This window comes from Scophthalmus maximus, chromosome 5 (assembly GCF_022379125.1).
Source record: "Scophthalmus maximus strain ysfricsl-2021 chromosome 5, ASM2237912v1, whole genome shotgun sequence".
NCBI classification, from domain to species: Eukaryota; Metazoa; Chordata; class Actinopteri; order Pleuronectiformes; family Scophthalmidae; genus Scophthalmus; species Scophthalmus maximus.
In genome coordinates this window covers 4,671,282-4,695,904 of record NC_061519.1, presented here as the reverse complement: position 1 = coordinate 4,695,904, position 24,623 = coordinate 4,671,282, and the positions used below count along the sequence as shown (strand labels likewise).

The window sequence follows — 24,623 nt, the reverse complement described above, 5'->3', positions numbered from 1 at the left end:
TTGTGGCGAAACTCTAAGAAAAGCAGAAGTCAGTTGCTTATTCTGTCTGTAGGGTTGTTCCGGCTGTTAACGGAGCAAACTGGAAGTACAATCGCACAATAAGTGGAACAGATGCACATTTGCTCCAGAACGGCACAGAGCAAATTTGAATCCGAGTGAAAAGTGTCATGACTCTGCTTCATAAGCCAAGAGATGAGAGAAATGCCACATTGCTGGTTCATAAGACCCCAAGGCAAGAATTGGCTCTGCATTCATCTCTTGGGCAAAGTGGTGAATCCAGGTTCTGGAAAAGGGTCCATTGGACTCTTTGATTGCACGTCGTTTGAATCATTGTTGGACAAAAAGCAAAAACAGACACTTGCGTGCGAATTTATCGTAGACGTGGGCGAGTCACCTGGGACCACCATCCCGCTGCTCAGGTCACTTCATCTTAAAAACCGCGGCGTGCACCGTCCACCTGGAACCCTCCGACCTCGACGTCAAGGAAACTGCATGGACGGTGTCCAAAAAAGTACAAACTGCAGCCACAGTGTGAGGGTCTCACTTCCGCACGGTAATTGGAATCGCATTTACTCTTCCTCTTTCTTTTGATAAATCTTTATCTGAAACTTGCAGATGTAGCCTCAGTGAATTTGGATGCACGTACTGTATTTTCCCCCGAGCGAACCGTGCCTGATGCAATTGGGCATTCCTCCAGTTTAATCAAGTAACCCCGACATCAGACGCACGCACGCACACACACACTTCCTCTCTGTTTGAAAGAAACTCAGACACATCCAGCAGCGCTACTCTTCCTATTCACACTTCTGTTTATCTGCATTCATTCATTACAGACTTCCTCTATCAATTCAGCTCAGAGTCGCTGCGACTCGACAACGCTCCTCGCAACGTGCTTCGCCTCTTACAGAAACGGCTCCACAGTCACCAGTCAGGATTTAGTTGACTTTTCCACGGTGGCTTTGCATAAATCAACTTCAGAGGTGATACCTGAAGTGGGGATGTGGGGGGGATCACGGGGACTAAACCGTAATAAGGCCCAACAATCAGTTATTATACTTCATAATAGTGGGAGCACTTTGCAGCAACAGCGCCTGGAAATCTGGGGGAGATTTTAACTGCTCAACTGTGCGTCATCTTCTATAAGTACTGAGGCGTTTGGAGTAGCTACACCCACACTGCTGTACTATCGGTCTCCTCCATGTAAAAAGTATGCATGATTAGGTGAAGACACACACCAAACACACACACACACACACACACACACACACACACACACACAGAATCAAAGCAATGAATATGTGGTTGGAACATAGTGGTCAGGCACAGTGTGGCCATGATGACAACTAACATCTTAAAGAAAAGAAATGGATCTGTAGACTGGTTATGAAATATCACCAGAGGTAGTTCAATTCAATTTCATTTGTTCAGCACCAAATCACAACATACATTATCTCAAGGCACTTTACAGAGCAAGGTTGAGACCTCACAACATTGCAAGAAAAACACTTAGGTCCCATAGGTCTAATAATGACTGCAGCAACAACAAAACCTATTAATAATTCCATAAATAATAATTACGATGATAATAGTTGATGAGAAGTGTCAGATCTTAAGTACAAGTATTACAGTCTGACACAGCAGTCGCTCAAACTGTATATTCATCCGTCATCATGGGTTTATAGGTAAAAAGAACATTTAAAAACCACATCCAGTTAGTGTGTGTGTGTGTGTATTAGAGGAATGATCTCAAGCAGATGTGTACATTTTGTTTATGGTAATTCAGGCTATATACAACCAATTTACTGTGAGCATTTGTGGCGGCCAAAAAAAATCCTTCCTTCCACTCTGTGTGTGAGATAGTTGGCTTGCTGACACCTACACAAAAACCAATGCTTACAGAGGCTTGACACTAAAACATCCTCCTCCGCTTGACATCACTTATTTAACATTTATACCAGCACTTTCCCAACAGCTCTGGTGGAGCATGTGCAAGCCTGGATAATCTGAGAGGCTTTTTGAGGGATGAAGTGTTCTATTCACAGGCCGACGATGTCTTTATTATTTGTCACTGCGATATATGATTGGCTGACGGGTTGGTGGTTGCTTCGAAACAGACTAAGGTTGAACCGACATTCAATTGTAATCATAGCAACAACACTGGAGCTTTATGCCTCAACCTGAACATGGGTTAAAGTGACTACGAGCATGTTATCAATTGTAGTGTCTTTTTGTCAATAGATGCACTGTGAGTAGTTCACATTATCTTATTATTATCATTATCACATTATCTACCATAGGGCCAAATTAGGGGCTTCCTGTTGGCCCCTCACCTCAACTTTTGACCCCTTTGAGTTCTGCATCTCTTCATAGCCTTTCTTAATTCAAACCAGATGTTCCTACTCAAGCCAACGATGGACCTATTAATGTAACCCCCAAGAAGAGTCGGGAGGGTTGTCATTTTGGCCGGACACTCTCCAAGCTCTGCAGGGCTTGAATCGATGCTGGTCTTTTTGTTATAAACCTTTATATACAATCAAGACGGTGTCGGCGGACTTCTCTTCAATACATCTTCACATCATCGATACTTAGTATACAACAAAATCAATCAAATAGAGCGAGGAAAAACTAGCAACAAAAAAACCCCCACAAACCCTTTTCACAAAGAAACCTCAGAGAGAGACACAGGTGAGGAATCCCTCTCCCTGGACGGACAGTGCAGCGCATTGCATTCGATTACAATAAGTGCATTCAAAAATGAAGTATTAATGTAACGTGTAACAGAGGACATCAACAAAATATAGAGATATAAGGACGCATTTATACAAAAAGAAAATGTCGGACAGAGATGGAGGGAGGGAGAGGGAGAGAGGCATAGCAGCGATGACAACTGTAATGATAGGTTCGGCAAGTTATAATGGTAGACTAAGGATGCAGGCACATTGTAACTCCATATAGGGTCACCTCACAAAGACCACATGTTCTCGCTTACAGTACAATAAAGTGAGCAGAGCGTTGCTTTCACGCAGGCCATGAAGTCAAGCTCCGCCACCATCCAGTCCATCAGCTGTCAGCATGGAGCGCTGTGCCAGCCCACATCAGCCTGACGGCTCAGCTGATCCTCTTTCACGCATTCAAAGCTCGTATTGCACCCTCTGTGTGAGCAGCTTCCGCCTGCCTACTCTTCCCTGCTTTCGCCTACTGCCTGTCACCTCCGTTTCCTTCTGTGTCTGACTTCATCATTGTCCTGCGTGGTCATTGTCACCTGCTCTGTTCCGTGCTGGGGGTCTTCAGCTGCCGCTGTCCCTACCTCACGTTCTATGAAGGCTCATGAAAGGGTAGGGACATGCGCTCCCTGCCTCAGGATTTCCACGCATGCAGAGAGTTCCCAGAACAGTGCCACGCTGCCAGATAAAACTTTTTTTTGTGATTATTGAAATACATTTAATTTGACTGTATTGGTCCTGACTGAAGTGGTCCTTAGTTCTGTGTGGAGAGGTTTTGAGACCAAAAGTTGTGCCCGTCACCCTAAAAACTGCTGCGGATGCCATTTAGGACACAGAATCCATGTCCTCAGTACGGGTTGAGGGAATTCAGATTCAAACTTTTGGCCACAGTATTCATAAAACCACGTTATGGCAGTGGCTTAAACCAGTAAAATATTTTTTTTAAATAATGTCCTGATCACTGCGAGTAATCCACAATTCTCATCAGGAGGATTGTGGGGTGGGTCTGACTGAGCGCTCGTCCACTGGACATCCATCCAACACCTGCAGCCATGCACCTACTGGATGGTAGTTGCTTCAATGCACACCGTGCCTCATCGTTTATTTCCCTCTTAATGGGACCATAATTTACTAAATGAACATCATGCTGTATTGAAGAAGTCTTCAAACTAGAGACTGAATCATAACCACCTCAGGGAAATGTTATAAATCAAGTGAGAAAGTTTTTTTCTCATAGATTTCTATAGAAACTGTCGTCTTTGTGCAAGCGGCGGCGTTCGCCCTCTGCTGGTCATTCCAGAGAATACAGGTTTCACGCACTTCCGCATTGGCTTCACTTTCCTACGTCCATGATCACTATGGCCTTTTCCTGTTAACATCCTAACATGTTCTCTGTGGCAATGCTGACATGCTCATGTTAAACAGGTTTGCCATGATCACAAACTCCTCCTAGCATGTTAACACTTGCTAATTAGCATGCAACACAAAGTGCAGAAGGGGCTTATTGGAATGTCATAGGATCCATGAGTATTTGGTCATTAAACAAAGTACTGAACAAATTAAAGTTTTTACCTGATGCTAGATGAAAAGGCAAGGGATCTCCCAAAGGGAAGAACTCCAGGGCCAACCAGCGCGTGATAATCTAATTGAAAGTGTTGTTGTTTTGCACCACTAAAGCACAATATCAGCTGAGGAGGCGATAAGGACAGCAAGTGCAGTTTTGTTATCTAATCTTGCAGCAAATCCAGAGCAAGGTCTCCAATATAGAAAAAAACTGTACACACCTGGGGCCCAGGTACCAAGCCCATGGCCTGGTTTGGCTACGTACCAAATACCTCCGCAGATAATATCGATATTAATTTGCTTGTGAAGTCTGCAGCTTTCTAAAGGTACTGAAGTACTGTGAGAACAAAAAACAAACTTTGAGAAAAATATTCTAGATGTTAAATTACAGCAGGAAACATCAGCTGCTGATGGAAAGATTCTCCTCCATATCAGAATCTGCCTTGAAAAACCCCAACACTGCTTGAGCCCCGGCTGATGTCACTGAGCAGCATCCCCTCCCTTATCGGCAGACACGTTCAACCACCTGCTACTTGTAATGTGAACAGCATCTCTTTGCTACATTAAAAACTCGGTCAGCCCTGTAATGGTGTTTTCACGTCCGAGATCATCGTTCCTCCTCCACACGCTGACTGTGTCACAGTCTGACTCATCATCTCTGCTGATCTGTGTTTTCTTAATGCGCCTCATCCACGGACCCCGCTCGCTCCAGCCCTCCCCGCCTCTGCATCCGCACGCCCTCCACTCACCCCCTGTAGTCGCGGCGTCACAGCCGGGCCCTATTTTTTTTGTCTCCCCCACAGACATTTTCATTAAGATGATGTCAGGATAGTCTGAACTCATCCTGCGTTGTGTGTACACGGGGAGATACAAGCCGCGACTTCTTTTTTTTCTTTGTTGTGATCTCAACATGGCTCTCTTTAAATAAATAAAAATAACAGAAAAACATATATATACAAATAGAAGAAGATAACGAAAGTACTGTATGTGGCAGAGAAATGAATGTCTTAAACGTAAAACAATGTGTGGCACATAAGTGAATTCTAACTATCCAGTAAAACCTGATAGCACTGTGGGGCTCAATGAATCTGAGGCCTCAAAAGATCAAGTTACATAATTATACAGTATAGTGTATAAGTACTGGAGTAAACATCTATCGAATGCTTTTTCGCGGGTGTGTTACTTTCAAATCCCCAGGACACCTTGACATGTAGCAGCCTTCTGCAGAGGGAAAATGACTCCTCAGTTGAACTGCTCACTACTTATCCAACCAATGTTACCTTATAGCTTCTGCAAAAAATATTCCTCATTTTCATTTTCCATGACCCTACAGCGGATTGAAGTGTTCATAAAGTGAATGTCTTTTTGTTGTTTCTAATCAGGTGTCAATCGTATCATCACGTCATGTCCAGACCAAGCTGTACTGACTTCTCTGTTCATGAATATCATGCTGCTCAGAGTAGTGTCATTAACCAGAGAAAGGACACTGCGACTGCGGATCAGGAGGTAGAGCGGGTCGTCCACTAAACAGAGGTGGTTCGGTCCCTGGCTCCATCCCAGGAGGCGAGGCGCTGGAGCCTAGACTGCTCCAGACAGCTCTCCCATCAGATGATGTGGACATATATGTGAATATAGAAATACCAAAAACGTGGGGATGACCAAAAAATAAAAACAACCCACCACCTCTTCACATCAATGGCAGATAGAGATAGAAAGCAGTGAAATAGCAAACACAAATGCATTTTCCAAGCTTCCTGCCTCGGATCAGAGAGGAGCAGGTGGCGGAGGCCAGCAGTCCACAGCTGTGCATCCCGCTGCACCTTTCTGTTGCAAGGTATTCTGCAGGCCTTTGTACTCCGTCCACCACGACCACCCGTTAGTCTCTTCACGTTGATCTCCAGTGCAGTCGACCCCTCTCGACACTTGGCTCCGTGAGTGGCGGTCTCCATCCACAGTGAAATATCTCAACAACTATTAGATGGAGAGCCAAGATCGGCGCAGACATTTGTTCTTCCCCAATGATGGATTCTAATGACTTATCCTTTGCCTATGACCACCGTGAGGTTTGTGGGTTTGGGTCACTTGTCTCAACGACTGTTGTGTTGAATTGCACCGAAGGTAGAAGCTCCTAACCCAAGGATCAAGTCCCTGTGGTCTGTCCGCTGCTGTTTTAGATATACCTCTTGTGCACCCATTGGTTGTGCAGCATTCTGGGTGTTTTGTTGCTGAGAGCTTCCCCTGGAGTTATTTAACAGAAAAACCGTATTATCCTACCCTGATCCTACCATGAGCGGTGAGCCGGTAATCAAGTGTGACCTCCTTTTTTGTGGTCCTGTAAAACGCGTCTGAAGCTCCGGACGGTACAGAATTCGAAGGGCTGTATACTTCAGAGAGGGAATAACGGGGCATTTTCCCTTCAAAATATGGCAGAGCGAAGTGAAAGGAGGGTTGATTGCAGTAAATGCATGTGATTAGTCCGCTGCAGGCTGTGCACACGTAAGCAATAAGTCAAATGAGCAGCCGGTCTATACTGTCAACACCGTGTTAGCCGAGTAAAATCATTAGCACTGCAGCGTTTGTGCTCATTAGATCTGGTTTCCGCATCAATCTCTGCCGAGCTAATGTGTGTATTTACCAGTAAGGATGGTCCCGTCGCACTGTGTGTAATGACCAGAGGTCTTGTTGATACGGAGCATTATTGAGCTCTCGTGTGCAGCGGGTTGTCCCGGGGTCAGTTGTGCTGCGAAGCCGCATCGCAGGCTCATCATCCGGTCGTGGTCACGTTCAAACTCCAGATTTCTGGATGTTAAAGGAAGCGTGCGCTTCACTTTTTCACCCACGCCTTCCTCCTTTCTTCGACGGCGTCGAACCGCAAAAGACTTTTTTCTTAATCGCCTTTGTGCACGAACAGCAGAGCCAATCAGGCATTGTGAACAAGTTCTCCAACAAGGACTTTGACAGCTGTAATTTTTTCCTTTCTCATAAATCTCTCTATTCCCAGAATAGGGGTAAATTTCAGCAAATGCCAGGCTTCACGGTGAAACGCTGATTGTCGCCGGTGTTACACAGCTTGTGTTCAGGAAGGTACATTCTGTGAGAAGTCAAGAGCAAAGTTCTTACAGGCTCTTATACTGTGTGACAAAAGTTCCGGAGGATTTAAATTGTATTTTACAGTTAATACAGAAGCTGAGGCGGCAGCTCTCCAAGGGGTTCTTGGTGGTGTTCTAAAGGTTTGACAACCCAGTGAGAAATAATCAATTTCTACTTCCCATTCTCTAGTTGTCAATCTTTTAGCATACATTCACAGCTCAAATTATTCATTTTTTAAAAATGTTTGTGTGATTGTTAATTCTTAAAATATGATTAATATTAGCCATGCCATCGTGTGCGGTTCTAGGGATGGCACAATCAGTCCAGCACTTTGGCCGGACTGAATTATTTCATCAATGATTGGACAGATTGAGTTAAAATTTTGGACCAGTATCCATGGTCACCAGAGGGGGAATGCTACTTTAGCCCCGAAGAAAACGTGCTCCTTTTGGAGCAGCCACAACAGTAATTACAACCTAATATATTATACAGTACATGAATATATATCATAAGATATATATATATATATATGCATAAAAATTTGATCTAAAGTTGTATCAACAACTTTGCTGATAATACTTGCGCATTATACCTGATTGAAAGGAAAACAGGAATATTTTGTAAAATATAATATTGTATACTTTAAGTATAAGGTGTAAACACCACTTTCAGCATACTGTGCCGTCCTTCAAAAACCATGATGAGTAAGGGTATGTGACCCTTATGAGAAATCCATAGACAATTACCAATACAGCATGGTACAGTATGTGATACAGCTGAACAGTAATGATTATGGCTCAGTGAGGAGTTTGGAAAACAGCCTGCTGCGATCTGAAAAAACATGTTTTTGTTCAAGAAAACAGAGAGATGGATTGAATTCAAGATTCTAATTGGTAGTTTTATGATAACTAATAGACAGAGAGAGACAGAGAGAACAACATTGCCCTCTACTGGTCTGTTAAAAAAAAAGAACAGCAAATTCAACTTCCTACAGTGTTCAGTAAAGAAATTATGACCCAGTAAGAATAATTATTAATCTCAGATATGAACACAAATAAACACTATATGAATGAAAACAACACGTGCATTTAGATTGTGGTATCTATGTAAACATTATACTAAAATGCAGTGGTGGAAAGTTACAATTACTCTTTATGATTCTGTTGAAAACACCTCAGCAGAGGTTAAGACAGTGGATGCCATATAGTGTATGTATGCCACATAAATTATGATATACATTTTTAATGATGTACACTCAATCCAATACAATGTAATGACTCTGAGTCGGTCTCAGTTTAGCTAATGTTCTCAAATCTAAGGCAATATTCGACTATGCAGGACTCCACAAACCACCAGAGGGAGACAAAAGACTGCATCTCTTATGAATCTGGCCCATGGAATAGGCTGATTATGATCATGGATGGTGATGTCACCGATACAGATCCGTTATCGCCAACTATTTGAACAAATTTCCCTTTAAAAAATGTTGCACTAAATCGATGTCAGATAAGTACAATCAGGTATCAATTCACAGCATGTGGAACACTTGAAACACCTGACTACAGCTGCAGAGTATAATGATTAGTCATTTCCCGATTTTCTCCAGCAGGGGGCATAATACTTTTGAGCAGCAGGAAGTTAGATTTATTTAGCTATAAAAGAGCCTAGTGTTAAGTACACAGAATGTGATAAGTTACTCATCAATATCAAAAAGTGGACATTATTTTAGTTTAATGATATTGAAGCCTGTTAAACACAGGCTAAACTAACAGTTCCACCTGCCATCTAATACAGTAAGTCAGCATTAACCACGTAGTACAAGACAAATTGTTTAATTTTTATTTATTTGTTTTAGTACAACAGTTTAAGTCAACTAGCCACTGTGTCTATTGAGATGCCAACGTGTATTGCTCTTTTGCATTCATGTGTACAACCTTGTTCAGGGATGTTCCAAGATGGTGTCCATTTCCATGACTGGGATGTTCACTCACAGATATACAGAGAGAAGTCATGTGCTTTTTAAGACAACCCCATATTAATACAAAAGCTAAAATCAGTACAGACAAAAACATGACCTGCAGGAGCAAACTAGTAGAATCTCGATAGCAAAGCGGAACTAAACACCTGCATGTTTAACAGCCAACGCCTCATCAAACCATGTGCTACTTTTCTTTTTAAATATACAGCAAGTGCCAAGAACAGGTGTGATTCACAGGGACATTTTCAAAACGCATGAAATAAGCAGGGATTAAAGGCCTATGCATAGAAACATGCTTCCTCAAAAAGGATAAGTACACTGCTAAGTTTCAAAAAGGGCTGAAGCTGCACTGACAAGCTACATATTAAATGTTAGACTCCGAGGGAGGAAATGACCCACATGTAAAACCAGAGCAAGAACACTGAAAGCAGGATAATTGAAAAATTCACAAAGTGAAACTTGTATTTCTTATTTCAAAAAAAGGTGGGAAGTGAACACAACAAAAATACTGGCCAAACAAAAAATAAATCAATCTTTGGATACGTAAAAAACCCTATAAACAATCCCGTTCGTAACTTTCAGTTTTACGAGGTTCCTTCTTCTGAGGGATCTTTGGTTTCTTTGTTCTTCCGCACCTCCTCCAACTTCTTGTCCTTTTACGAGGGATAGCAAATAAAAAAATATTGTCAACATCCAGGTGAGATTTTTAAAAAAGTGCTAGTTTATCCACACAATATCAACTCAAACACTGACCTTCTCCTTGAATTTCTCATTCATCGCTGCCATAATTGCTGTGCGGTTCTCTTTGTTGGCCTCCATCTTCAGATTGAGCTTCTCCTCTGCCATCTTGCTGAAGTTGTTGTTCTCCTCCATAGCTTTCAGGAGCACTTCCTTTTCATGCTCACGCTTCTCAGCTAAGTGCTTCAGAACCTCCGCTTCATGGTTCTGAACAAGGATGTTTAAAAAAAAATAAAAAGTTAAATGAGAACTGGAGGCAACATTTGATTGTTTTCTCAGACCTCTGGCTCAGAGGTTGTTACATGGGGTGGCTGTTTACCTTGCGTCTCTCCTCTGCAGCATCCAGCTTCCTCTGAATCTCTTCCAGTGAGACGTCCTTCTTCTTGGGAGGAGACAGGGGGAACTCGCCCTTGGCATCTGGGCCAGGAGCAGCCAGGATGACCTCAAAGGCCTGGCCCGAGGCCCGCTTGTCAAGCTCCTTGACCAGGATATCTGAACATGGCAAAGGTAAGAACAATGCATTTTAGCCACCTCAACCACTACCCTGCAGAGATCTGCATTTGAGTTTTTAATACTAGAAATGTAATTCACCTTCAGCGCCTGCCATCTTAGAGAATGTGCTGCAGGTCAAGTTTACCTAGAAATCAAAAAAAAAAAAAAAAAAAAGAGAAATACAAGAAAAAAGGTCAGATTGTTGTGATGGTGATTCACTGTCCTCTGCGTGGCTTGAAAACCAGCGACCTCTAGCGGATCTTTCACACCATTTCCAACACAAACAAGCCAACCTAAAAAAAAAAAAAAGCCCTCAATGGCGACACCAAGCGGTCATGTTCAGCGATGCAACCAACCACCGCCCATCACTCCACACAACACGGCGCTGGCGTTCGATGCCCGCGTGTTACACACACACACACACTTGTTTTTCTTTGTTCCATCTTCGAACCTGTTCAGCCCTTCACATTCATATCGATCAGCAGTCGGTCAAATCGCTTCTGACGTGTCGGGGAGCAAAAACGCCGCCGCGGTCATTGTTAACGGAGCACTGCATGCCACAGTCTGCGGAGACAAAAGGCTGCGGGCAGGGAGGGCGGGTACAGCGGGCAGTGCCAGGGCCCTGCACCGGGCCCTGCACCGGGGCCTCCACACGAGCGACATGCACCGTCTGAACCGACGCCGGCTGGTTCGGTAATGAGCCTGTCCGGGGAAAACAGGTCGTCAGGGAGCACCTGTTTCTCACACCGTGTGCTTGCGCTGCGGGAGGGAGGAGGAGGAGGAGGATGAGGAGGAGGGAGGGGTGCAGGCAAGTGTGCAACAGCCGAACCAACACGCAATGCCAGCTCGAACAACTGGATCCCGCTGCTCAGACTGTATCACAAGTAAAAAATGACAGTCAGACAAAGAACTCGAAACATGGCACCATCATATCTGACGATGCGGGGGCGGCGGCGGCGACAGCTGTCGCGCCATCGTTCGGTCAAGTGAGTCAAACGAGCACCTAAAAAAAAAAAAAAAAAAAAAAAAAAAAGAAGACCCCTCCCCTGTTCCTGTGGTCTCACAAAGGCTGCAACTAGCTCAGAATGTGGCCGTTTGCTCTCTGTGTCGAGTCACCGAGCAGCTGATGAGGAGAGTGAATCTGACTTTGACTTGACGAGACCGAGGTCTGGAGAGAGCCCGGACCGGACCGGACCGGACCGGACGACCAGTCGTCGTTACAGCGGCCCGCCGCCTGATCACCCTCCTCTCAGACAATGGCACTTTTAATTGGGCGTCGCTCGTTTTTCCAACGCAGGCTTCTCTTCTTGAGCGCCTCGGCGCCATCAGCTCGGACACAACAAACAATGGCGCGTTTGACGAGCGGCTGCGAACAAAGACGAGATGGAAGGTGAACAATAACGCTCTCCTCTTTTCTTTTTTTTGTGTCCACTCCTCACACTGGTGCCGCCGGGGAATGAATAAAGATCGATTAAAAAAAATAAATAAAAAAAAGTCAAACATTTTTAATCTTAGGCGCGAGAGACGCCCCTCGGAGTCTGCCCCTCGCCCGGTGCCAACTGTGCCAGTGTCTCCCACCACACAAAGGGCGAACGAACCCTCAAGCAGCCGCCATGCTCATTTTTTTGTTTTACTGTCAACAATAATCACAAAATTAATAAGAAAAAAAATACCTCACGAGTTCGTCGACGTCTGCCAACAACCTGTCAGACATTATGTTAATAAGCGCACGTGCTGCGCCAACAGACGCGACAATAAAGACACAAAAATGGGGAAGGAAAACTGAGCGAACTAAATAAAAAAATAAAATAAAAAAAACTCTACTAACTCATCAATGTTTTCACTCACGGTCGACAGATCAAGTCCCGTCACACCCACCTTCAACAAGCTGCTGCTGATGATGATACTGCTGCTTCCCGACTCTCCTCTTGTCCCCGAACTGACCACGAAACCTGTGTGCGCGAGCGTAACAGCAAGCGCGCGCTTTAAAAAGGACCGGAGTGGATGTCGTCACGCCGTTCAGCGCCAACCATTGGTCGGATCCCCAGAACTCCCAGGTGCTCACGGTATTTGTAGTTTTTTATTTTATTTTTGTGACTCCCAATTTTTAGTCATTGAACTCGGGTTGTCTGAAATGGCCACTAAGTTTTTATGTTTATTCATTTTTTGATGTTGCTGATGTGTCCTTGGGCAAGACACTTAACCCTGAATTGCCTCTGATGGCTCTTCTGAAAGTGTATGAATGTGACAGAAAAAAGCACGGTAAATAGCATAGCAAATAATGGGTGAATGTGACTTGTCACGTAAAGCGATTTGAGTGGTCAATAACACTAGAAAAGCATTATATAAATATAGTCCACTTACCATTTACCATTAATCTGTGGACAAGAGCATTGTTTGCATTATAATGTCAGAAGGTTACTATATGATTTGAGAAATGATTTGGTGACTAAAGATAAATTTAAAAAAACGAATATCAAAACAAAATAAAACAAGGATCCAAAAATGCTCGACAGAGATCCCAACTTCAAAACGAACCGTTAATGCTGTCTCTCACATTGCATCCACAGTCTTTTAAGCCTGTGCTCATATTTACAATGTCTTTAAATAACTGAATATACAAAGTTTGGCGTATTTGATATTTGAAAAATGTCTCTGTGTAAGAAATCAAATGGTGTGACCTTTAAAGGACTCGAAATTGGGTGAGTCACTGAGCACATTCAAGACAGAGGACTGCACCACACGGGCTCAAGCCCTTATATCAGCAGTCTTCCACTGTGGTAAAGTGTCCGAGGATAGGACATCAATAAAGGAAGGATTAATGTTACCCTCCATTTGAATGCAAACAAATCTTGCATGTAAATTGTGAAATAAATGTAGGCCGCACGCAGGAACATCTCAAGACTTTTACGGAGTCGATGACATGCTGCTGTGAGTTTCCATTCCTGACACAGCGTTTGACTGAGCCACGCCGACAGCAGGAAGCAAACCGTCGCCCCGGAATCTATTCGGAGCAGTCGGCTGCAACTCGCTCTTTCTGTAGTGTCCTGCTGACACACACCAGTCACATCAGCACACACAGCATCTACTGTGCTGTACGTCAACAAGGGCAGCGCCGCTGCAGCTGGTGAACCAGACTGGATAAACCTCCTATAAACTAATTCATCTTAGAAGCAGCTCCCATGTTTCAGAATAGGAATTGTTTTTTTTTTTTTGCATCAGCTCTTCTCATTCCTGCCCTCAACATGTCTTTGTTCTGTAAATGCTCTGAAATCCTAATGTTTAGGTCTCGGCCTCTTTCAATTTTATTCATAACACAAGCTGTTTCGTTAAAGAAGTTAAAGAATCTCTTGCTACCTTCTGAATTTATGTGTTCAGATCCCATCTGAGCACCAAACAGTAGGTTTTAGATTTAAGTGAATCTTTGTGACTCCCTCCTCCACAGTTTCATGAAGTTTTTTTCATGCAGCTGTCAGACATTATGTAAATGCAAAAGCTTGGACTGAAATAAAGGTTCAATCGACCTATCCCGAATATTTGATTTCGGACTATTTTTAGCTCCACATTGTTCTGGCGACAAGAGGAGCAGATCAGCCCTCCGTCACAGTGATGCTGCACTGAAAATATTTGTGACCACAGGGCCCGACAGTTAGATCTATTTTTACTGTTGCCATGTGGATTTCATTTCATCCCGTGATTTAGGCCAGTGATTTATGTGTGTGTGTGTGTGTGTGTGTTTGTTGACGGCACTTTCAGTGCGACGTTTCAGTGCAGCGGGAGACAAATCGGTCCAAACTACAAACTGGATGCATGTGGAGGCTGCAAGTCGCTGAGTGAAGCTGTGGCCTGACTGATCAGATGGTTACAGACCGACTGATTCAGGCTCACACCACTCAGACATGCTTCCTCATTCCCCAAAGGAAACTGATGCAAGACCCTCGAGTCTGGGTGGACGACTGCGTGCTCCCAACTTCCCGTTGTACAATCACAATGAAGGCTTACTATTTCAATTTCTGGTGCAGTGTGCTGCATTGTGGTGTGGCCTGTAAACCAATCAAATACTTTTTTGATTTCAGTCTGTATGGAGTCATTAATTCCAAAAACTCAAATTTGTAGATGACATAGGATTTCATCAATATGTGATTTCACTGAAAGTCAATAACAGCTTTAATGAGGACAATTGTTTTTGCAGTGAATGCATTATATAGATTATTTTATTTTAAGCAATTTTCAGGATTAAAATAGTAAGTTAAAAAGTTTTAATCCTTTATTATCATTATAATTATTTTTATTCCTTTAATCAGGAGCTTTCTTACAGTATCTTTGCCCAGCCAACTCATCCATGTCTGACATTGTCGTTGCCCCAGAATGATTCCCAATGATAGTATCATTCATCCATCAGTGGGAGACTGTCGTGCCCCGTGTGTTCAGTGCCAGTCGGCTGAGTGTGGCTGAGCCGCTCCGTCTTAGTGGAGAGGACCAGATGGTGTTCACGTCCTGCCAGCATCAGCCCCCCCCCCCCCCCCCCCCCTCCCAACGAACTGGGTCCGTGGTGCTTCACAGGACAAAGATGGGCCAACGAGAGACGGAGATACAGGGAGGGCAGGGGGAGGCACAAGAGGGGCTGTCTGCTGGTCCAGGGCCAGCACCAGCCCAAAATTTGCAGGTGTGTGTGTGTGTGTGTGTGTGTTTGTGTGTGTATGTGTGTGCGTGTGTGTTTAATAGGATTTCATTTTGTCTGGGGTAGGGAGGTTTTAGGCTTTGTTTATGTGTTTGTGTAACTGATTATCTTTTCATAGATTCAACCCTGTGGCTGAGATAAAAATAAGAAAAAAGAAGTCAGTTTTATTATTTAGGTCATCGCTTTGAATTAGGAAACTTGCTTACTCATTTGCATTTTTAGATGAGTTTGAATCAACAAAACCCAAACATACTCCTTCGGTCACTTAAACAGCTTGGCAGAAATGATTCATGATCCAATTTGATCATCAGGGAGTAAAATCTGCTCACCCATAGCTATAAAAAAATGTATATTAAGCTTTAGTTTGTATGTTTCCAAATAGTTTAGGTTTGATTGATTCCTACATTATGAAAATACTGGATTGTACGGGGGTTAACTGCAGGGAGATTTGAAACCTGTATGATAAAAGAAAGGACAAGTGGCTGCATGATGGGGGCACAAGGGGGTTATTATTAATCTATGCATCTCCTACTGGGCTGCCACAGTGTGACACACACACAGACACACACACACACACCCACAGCAGCTGATTCACAAGAAGCAGTCCTCCTCCTCAGGCTGTGGAGGAGTGGGACCCTCCTTTCAGAAGCACTCACCCATGCTGGTGTTCGCCTGGTGCCGGAGTCTGACCCATTTTTTCGGTCCGCGTAAACTCGTTGCAGGCCGCCTCTCAAGGCCCATACCCCCCCCCCCCCCCCCCCCCCCCCCCCCCCCCAACCCCGCCCCGTCCACCGAGGCAGAGGGATCCAATAGTCAGCAGATTAGGGGGACAAGGAGTCCTCCATGTTTGTGCTTTTACTGTTCTGATAGGAGGCCTGGCAGGCACGATGTTTGTCTCTGGGGCATGAAGAGAGGATGTTGGTGTCGCTAGCGATTGCAATTAGAGATATCACGTTGAGGTTTTTAATATTGGAGAATAGGAGCCACAAAAAAAGTGACATGTATTGATAATGATGAAGGCTGATATGGTATGGCTGGATTCAACCCTCTGAGTAACAGAAGTCTGATCCTCCTCAAAATCCTTTTTTTTTCGTATTCTATATTGCATGGAAGATGACACATTATGATGACACTCTGTTGCCATGATGCTAAATGTACAGGGCAGCCATGTTTCAATGTAGCGATGACTTTTATGTAACTGTGGATTACATAATCACCCATCAGCTGGCTGCTCTCCTTCTCCAGGAGGCTGCGGGATGTCTAGAAGTGGTTTCAGCATCCCTGCCCCCAACTCCCATGTGCTCTGCATGTGTGTGTACTCCATAGCATAATTGTGTGTTTGTATGTCTGAGTGATGGCTCCTCACGTGCAGAATGTGCTGCATGTGTTGTGTTCAAAACTGGGGGACGGTTGTGATCTTTTGCGGAAAAATTCGATGATGAGAAAACATTTACAATACAGCACGGGGCAGCGTATTTGACCTGTCAATTCATATTGAAGTATTGATCACTGTTATTCTTAATCCTGTAGTCCCCCCCCCCCCCCTAAAAAGTATCAAAACATAAAGATTATCCAATGAAACAGGAAAAGGAAGACTAGATTAAACACCACATGGTTATTAGAACAAATATAATGTCAGATGGACCCGGAGGCATCCTGTGGAAGTCTTTTACCACTTACAGGATGTGGACCAGGCATCTGGTGATGATGATTGCATACTGTAGATGTGTACAAGGGAGTTGCAGGGTGGCCATGTGCATGTAAAGACGGTGAGTCCATTGTGTCACTGGCCGAGGTGGATAAGAGCGAAATAAAAACAAAGGAATTCTGCACAATTCTTTTTTTGTGGATAACTCCATAGTAATAAAAGGGCACTGAGTTGCCGATGTTTCTCTGGTGGTCCATTACGATGAGCAGCCTCTGTCACATTTAACTCTAGGTGCGTTCAAAATTTCGGTTCAGGATGTTCTAATGAAAACTCATTTGGGTTGCTAGGTAATTCGTGCAGCCAAGTTGTTAACATACTGTACGTAACAAAGGTTTTTACCCCTGCTTATGAGAGGACTGGCGGCCTGTGTTGGGCCTTTAACACCAATGTGCAGTGTGTAGGTTGAAACTCTATAAGTCAAGTTATTTTATACTGTATATGCTGCCAACCGACCCTTGAGGTCAGGTCAAAGCAGTTGACACTGCAAAGTTCCAGATCCCCAACTTCAGCAGCTACATCCCTCCTTCAGTCGCTGCGCCATTAGCTAATCCTCTGGTTCTCACACACACCCGCAGAGACCCTCCCCATACACTTTGTTCTCGGCCCCCCACTGTCCTGTGCACACAAAAGCCCTCTTTTGGGGGGTTTTTTTCCCCCCAAAGTACAACAACGGCAATGACAGAGCTGACAGGCAGAGCGAATAAGTACGTGTCACTGTGGTTTGTCCGCTACTATGAGAGAGAACACTGACCAGGAACAAAATCTCAAGCAGCCGTTAATATTTGCTTTAACGGACTGCATTAATTATGCATGCTAGCAGCGCAGAAGATAATTGCACTGTGCCGGCTTTGCCTCAGCAGCACTTTTTGAAAGTAGACTTTGAAAGGGTTAGTGTAAGAACCTGGCCCCCAAAACAGCTAGTTTTTTGGTTAAGAAAAGCACAATGACATGCAATGTAATAAATCAAATACTTTAAACGTAGCTGAAATTTAAATCACTGTCATGATTGTGCAGCAAAGCTTAGTATGATCCTGGAAGCAGATGGAAACAGCCTATAGCTCTCTCCAAATAAACCAGCCATTCAACTCTCTAATTGCTGTCTTTGTTTGATTACGTCTTGGTGGTTAAATTTGTACACAAACAGAAACATAAATGAATGCTCTTTTTATTTTATTTTATTAGAAATGACATGGTCTATATATGTCTTTACAAACAACAGTTTATCCTTGTGTTTGGCTGTATTTGCAACATAAAGCACGGGCAGCCGGTCAGTAAGCCCAAGTTTCAGTTTAGGACTCTGCAGTCGATCATCTCTTAGCAATGAAAAGTGCTCTGTACTTTTTATTATTATTATTATTATTAATATTACAGACAAAATATAGAAATAAAATATCTCACAATGCGACGTCAAAGTGACGACAATAGACTCCAGCATGTCACCGTATTCACCCCCCCCCCCCCCCGAAAAATTAAATATTCTTGTTACATTGTTATCAGTCATCTGAGTGTAAGTCCACTTGTTTTGAGTGTATAACAAATTAAATTAAAATGAACCTTAAGAACTAACAATTAATTCATTTAGAATGACAGAAGAACAACACAAAATAGTCATCTTTGCTGTGGCCCATGATGCTAATGCCTTTGCCAGTGTGCTGGATCACATTGTGTTCAGCCTTGGAATAGAGGAATACATCATTAGGGGAATATGATTTTAAAATGATAGTACTTAACAGATAATATCTTGGGCCGACAAGATATTATCTTGAGAGTTTTGCCCACTTTTCTTTCTTTGCCTTTCTGTTGTCCATCATGCCCCATCACAGTGATGGTGATGCCCTCTCTGGTCAGTGCAGGGACCTTCCCCATTGTGTTGTTGCCTTTAAGCTGACTTTTTCCCCCCTTTTAATTCCTCTCAAGCCCTCCAACTTAACTTCTAGTTGTACTCTTGGGTTGACATGTATTCGCTGCAAGCGAGACCCCAATTCTCCGACTTTGAAATGGGAAGAAATGTAGTTTGAAGAGAAGGTGAAACTAAGAGGGGAGTACTTTGATGTTCTCCTCCATATTTATGCTTCAAATAAATATTTCATCTGGGTGATACCCTGATGTTGCCCAGTAAGGTTTCTGTAGCTGTCCCGAGCACAGCCCATGGTGAAATAAGAGCCCTGCCCACTTGGGAGATGTTGTTTTCAGCACAGGAAAAGCAGTCTGAGCCCCAGAGCCTGCTTATGGCTGGAGGGGTGGGGGTCGGTGATGGGGTGAAATGTTGAAGGGAGGAGGGTAACAGAGGATAAAAAGAAAGATGAGGAGAGGGCTGCAACGTAGGTAGGGCGCAACCACTAACTGAAGAGTGTAGCAGGGAGGGGGCGTAGATGGAGGAGCTGGGTGCTGAATCAGGGCTTGTTACCATCACAAGCCTCCTCTGGGACCGTGATGTCAGCCCCGGGACAGAGAGAGAGGAGGGGAGGCAAACAAAGGGATGAGAAGGGCGAGAGGGAGGTGGAGGTGGTGAGGGAAGCCACGGAGGGATCGACAAAGACGACCGGCTGAGATGCTCCACAGATGGCTGCTGAAAGCTGCAGGCAGCGCATGTCAGTGGAGACATTAGAGAGCTGCAAATCAGATATTTGTCCCCGTGATAAAATGAGTTCCATGACTAGAATGATCCTTGTTATTGATTTCTGTTGAGGTGGCACTACAACATGTGTTTACTTGTCACTCATTGGTCCAAAATTGGTCTGCCTCAGACGGACATGTTTACTGTTAGAGGTCTGTGGAAGTCTCTTTGTGTGCCTGGTGCTGGTGAGTGATAATCATAATCCCAATCTGTGGTGATTAGTGTTATCCCGATATTATCATACCAACATCCACTCACACAAACCAGATGTCTGCATTGTTCGTCATCAGGCTCAGCTCAGTTCATTTCGGAGCATTATCTCAGAGTGTCCGAGCGTTTAAGCTCTGTACGACACCGATCTCTGCGGCCAGGTCGTGGGATAAAGATTGTCCCATTATTATCTTATTAGGGCCCGAGCTCCACTGACAAAATCAAAGCGAAGACCTATTGTAATTCAGTGAATTAATTTTTATTATAGATAAATGAAATTTGATAGGCACGTGTATCACATCAACACCTACAAAGAAAAATAAAAAGGTCGCCATTACCTCCGACCAACAGGAAGTCGACCATTCTGATTTTAAATTTGCAATTTTGGACATTTTCGCGCGTCATATTTAACGAACCCCTCCGACAGACTTCACACCAGCAACTTCAAATTTGGTGTGTGTCATCTCAAGTTTATTATTAATATTGCAAATTATAAATATGTATCACTTTCCTTTATGTTGAGAGATAGTTTGTTTGCCTTCAACCAGGAATGTTAATCAACGCTGCGTTCCATTTCTGATATGAACTTGAGTTCATCTTTACCAGATAAGAAAATATTGAAGTCATCAGCGAACAAAAGGATGAGGTCACGTTGTAGATCATTTTCGAAGACGTACTCTTTGTGCAGAGAGAATATTGATGAGATGGGACAGCGAAGGAGGTACAGTACTCCTCCCTCAAACGCTGTCGTTGAATTTAACCAATTAAGAAGAGACTTCAGCTGAAAGACGGAGGAGAGGTCGAGATTTGGGGTCGGGCAGAGTCTTTCCCTTTCATCCTTTTCATGTGTATTTCCAACCACAATATGCTGGAGAAGAGGAGGGAGACGGAGAAGGCCCTGGGCACGCCAGACCGCGAAGAGAGTACACCACAATGCTTGTGCGGAGAGACTTGGTCTCTGTGAGAACGGGGTCACGGGCTAATGCGCGTTTCATCTTATCGGGGGGAGAGTGATGCCGAGCCGAGCCGTCTGACAGAGAGCTTACAGAGGGATGGGAGTCGTACTCTCCCACTGTGTCTGTGTGTGAGTGCCATGCCAGGCCTACGCTGCCAGTCTCCGCCCCGCCCCTGCTCGGGTGATGTCATGCGCCTGTGACTGAGCATGTGTGCGTTTGCAGCCTTGTGATCATCGCGGGACAAAGAATGAAGTCACTGCTGAGCGTGGATGCTGTCGAAGGAAAGGAGTTGAGTAAAAAATAAAACATCGGATGGACAAATAAACAAGTTGACCTCGTTTTGTGCACATTAGTGTCCTTGACAGTCTCGGTGTCTTCCATACGTTGAGGATGGAGGATCAGAATAATGTTTCGGTCACACTTACTTAACTCAATTGATGCTTGGCAAGTGATCAATGGCCTGTCCACAGATTACACAGAGAGAGGGGTCTAATCCCTGATTGTCAGTTTGTTTGACTGTCAGGCTTTGAATTGATTGGTTTACACCGCACAGCTCAATTTCCTTAAAGACGTTTGGCGAAACTGCAATATTTTTCCTATTGTCATGAAATCAAATGAAAAGAGCAAAGCAACAATGTGATCTTACCGATGACATACATTTGTAAAAACCTGCTCACAAATTTCTGGTTTCATTTTCACAAATAAATCTCAGTCATATCCCAAAACAGCTGAGCAATGAAGTTTTAGCAAATGCAATTCAAAAAGGAGGCTACACTGTATTTTTATTTTATTATTGCACAATTGGGAGACCAGGACTGCCCGTGTGAGACCGGATCAAAATGAACTAGTGTGTGTTCATGGTGATGGGGGATCATATCACCCAGTGTAACAGTGTGACTCACTGATGTGGTTTTAATAGTATTTGTACAACGATGGAGCTCTGTGGCACAGAGCAATAAGATAATTAAGGCTTCGAATACACACAATACTTTTTATTGGGATACATTCACCGTCGGTTTGAAAATCTTCATGGGACATGTTAATATGGTGACAAGCATATAGAGTAGTATCACCAGTCTTATGATGTAATATGAGATGCTCGGAGGCTCCATCATTTATGAGATTGTTCTATGTGACTTCACCAGAAACGGCACACATTCAGTCATCATGATGACTCGTCACATGAACTGTGCGTCGACAAGAATCCATTTTTTGTATGTCAGTGTTTCCAGGGTCAACTGGACCTCACTTGGTATAATTATGGAGATAAATCATCAGGCAGAACTCACGTGAAGGGGAAAATATGGAGAAACAAGACGATAAGGCTGCAGATACGCAATTGCAGCTTTGAGCTAGATGCCAACATTGGCATGAAACTGTTGCAGGTATAAAACACAGTAGAGCTGAGGGTGATGGGAATGTTTTTGGTTTTGCAGATGCATCTTTAAGTTTCATCCTGTGCTGAGGGATTGACATGGCAATCCATCTGATAGATGGATTGAGATATTTCAGTCTAAACAATTCCGTGAGCCACGACACAAGTATGTCCTAAAATGCACCACAGGGAGCATCAAGATATTTGTCCAAAATGGTAGACAAGTGTTAAAAGATGTATCAAATTCTATATTTTACACTAGAGAAAGAGTAAAGGATAAACCAATAGAACTATGTATATATATATATATATTTTTTTATTATTCTCCATTTTGGTTAAGAAATCCCACGAAAAGACAAAAACCACAACCAACTGATCCCACTAAAATGAGAATTATCCCTTTGAGAAGATCCACATCAATGTCTCTGTGTCTTCACAGTGAAGGGACCGAGGTAACTTCAGGTCACAGAGCGACGCGGAGAGTTGACACAGACACACTTCAAAAAAACTTAACAACATGTCCTGTGGGTGTGCGTCAAACGAGCTAATTGGACGATCCAACTCATGTGAAGAGGCGGGTGCCAAACAGAAGAAACACACAGGAAATGATATATGAATTTTACGTTCAAGTGTAAAACAGCGCGGCGAACATCTCGGAGCGACTCCTGGAGCATGTGCGGCACCGGTAATTATTGCCTGTGTATCCAAAGCTTTGTATCGCTGAATCCCAGAGTTGGTCCGACATAATCTAATCTATAGTAATAATAATTTAATAAACAACAATCAATCTAATCAGATAATCCAGTGTACACCCTGCTGCTGCTGGAAATACTCCCTGGCACACCAAAAATAGTGCCCACACATGAACTACTTACTTCGCTTTGAGCAACGTTTGTTGAACAGAAACATCGCCCGGCTGTTTAAGGAAATGACTCAAAAAACGAAATTGGAAAGAAATTGATAAGAAAGATTTGTGACCTGTTGTTTAGATTTATATCCGATGTATGAGGCAGTGGACTTTAGGCCAGAGACGGACAGACGGTGAATGGGTATGAGGAAACAGCATTGTCGACAGTGAAAAAACTAGAAACTAGAACAAAGGTAGAACAAAAAAACATTTTGCTGGTGAATGATGATTAATGAGGCAACATAGTCTTGGCTCAGCGGACAAATTCTTTCCTCCCACTGTGCCGTTTGTTTCTGTTCTCTCTTTCTCTGTGTCTCTCCGTTTTTCCCTTTCCCTCTCTAACGTCTTGCATCTTTTCTTCCTCTCCCCATCTTTCCCCTCGAGGCCCCCTGTGCGTCGGAGCTGGCACGTTGTCTTCCACGTGAAGGCTTTTCTATTCGTTGGGCCGTCTGCCCGCCCGCCCGCCCGCCCGCCCGCCCGGCATCGTCTGTGACCCCTGCCTGCGTGGCCTCAGTGCCAGTCTTCTGATCCACCTCTTTCTCTCACGGCGTCACTCTCTCTCTCTCTCCAACACTCACTGTCTCCTCCGCAGCAGCTGGATCAATCTCTTTTTGTCCTGGTCATCAGGCCCGAGAGACGCACACTGAGAGATAGGGATTGAGAAGGATGGAGCAGCGGTGGGGCCCGACGGCTGCTGCTGCTCCTCCTCATTCGCTTAGCTTCGATTGATAACACGGCGTTCGGCTCTAATTTGTCCGCGAGGGGAACTGCGGGTGCATTTCTGTGAGGCATTACACAACTGTTTCCTCGAGGAGAGCCAGTGGCGAACCGCTTATGCCATGCTACTCAATTATGTAAGAAGACAGCGAGCCGTCCTCTCCTCTGCAGAATTACAAACACTCTGTCGTGTTATTTTGGCCCTGTTATAGTGTGCGCACTGTCACGTTCGCAGTGGAAGAGATGAATGTGGATCGTGGCATTCGGGGCTGGTAATTCTCTACACGCAAAGCTTTTTTTTTTTCATCTATCTATTTTTAGATATTGGTCAAGCTATTGGACAAGGTCATATTCGCCCTCACCTGGGATCGTGGCCGACACCACGCACACGCCCCGTGTCCTCAGTGTTCTTCTTCTCCTCCCGTCATGAAGTGAAAAATGCATGATTGCAGGCCCGAGGTTCTTTCAAGATTGCCAGATTACCCTAGCAACAAGTTACGTTGCAGCGGTCTGAGTGAGGGAGCTATAGGAGGATGCCTGAGAGCGGAGGTGGAGACTAACGGGGACACTTTAGCAAACACAATGAGTCTCAAATGGACTGCACGTTTCTCTTCCGCTTGAATCAATGTCCAACATTAATACGTTAATAGAGCCACTATTTGGTCTTTAATAAATAATGGTTCTGTCATGTAATCTACATCATGTATTACGCACAAGTGTTTCATTGCGCTGTTGTGTCTCGGAGAAAGGAGGAGCCCTTTGGGTGTATCTGTGTATGTATGGTCTAATCTCCTGTCACGGTTGAGGGGAGGGGAGGGGAGGGGGGTGCTGGGAAGCATCCAGACGAGCAGCCTGCATGATCACTGAG

General features: G+C 44.1%; 1 protein-coding gene across 1 annotated transcript; it reads right to left on the bottom strand.

Moving 5' to 3' along the window:
• Positions 1 to 9,201: 9,201 nt before the first annotated feature.
• stmn1a (stathmin 1a) lies at positions 9,202 to 12,609 on the bottom strand. Its single transcript, XM_035635197.2, has 5 exons — positions 12,463 to 12,609; positions 10,684 to 10,729; positions 10,412 to 10,584; positions 10,108 to 10,299; positions 9,202 to 10,007 (listed from the first exon to the last, which is right to left on the bottom strand). Exons 2-5 carry the CDS (start codon positions 10,697 to 10,699, stop codon positions 9,939 to 9,941), a joined length of 450 nt encoding a protein of 149 aa, XP_035491090.1. The 5' UTR covers positions 10,700 to 10,729; positions 12,463 to 12,609; the 3' UTR covers positions 9,202 to 9,938.
• Between the last annotated feature and the right edge of the window lie 12,014 nt (positions 12,610 to 24,623).

Bases quoted from the DNA above. Each gene is read 5' to 3' on its own strand.
- stmn1a (XM_035635197.2), bottom strand. The intron at 10,300-10,411 runs GTAAACAGCCAC...ATCCTTGTTCAG, and splicing joins CTGCAGAGGAGAGACGCAAG to AACCATGAAGCGGAGGTTCT. The intron at 10,008-10,107 runs GTCAGTGTTTGA...CCCTCGTAAAAG, and splicing joins ATGAGAAATTCAAGGAGAAG to GACAAGAAGTTGGAGGAGGT.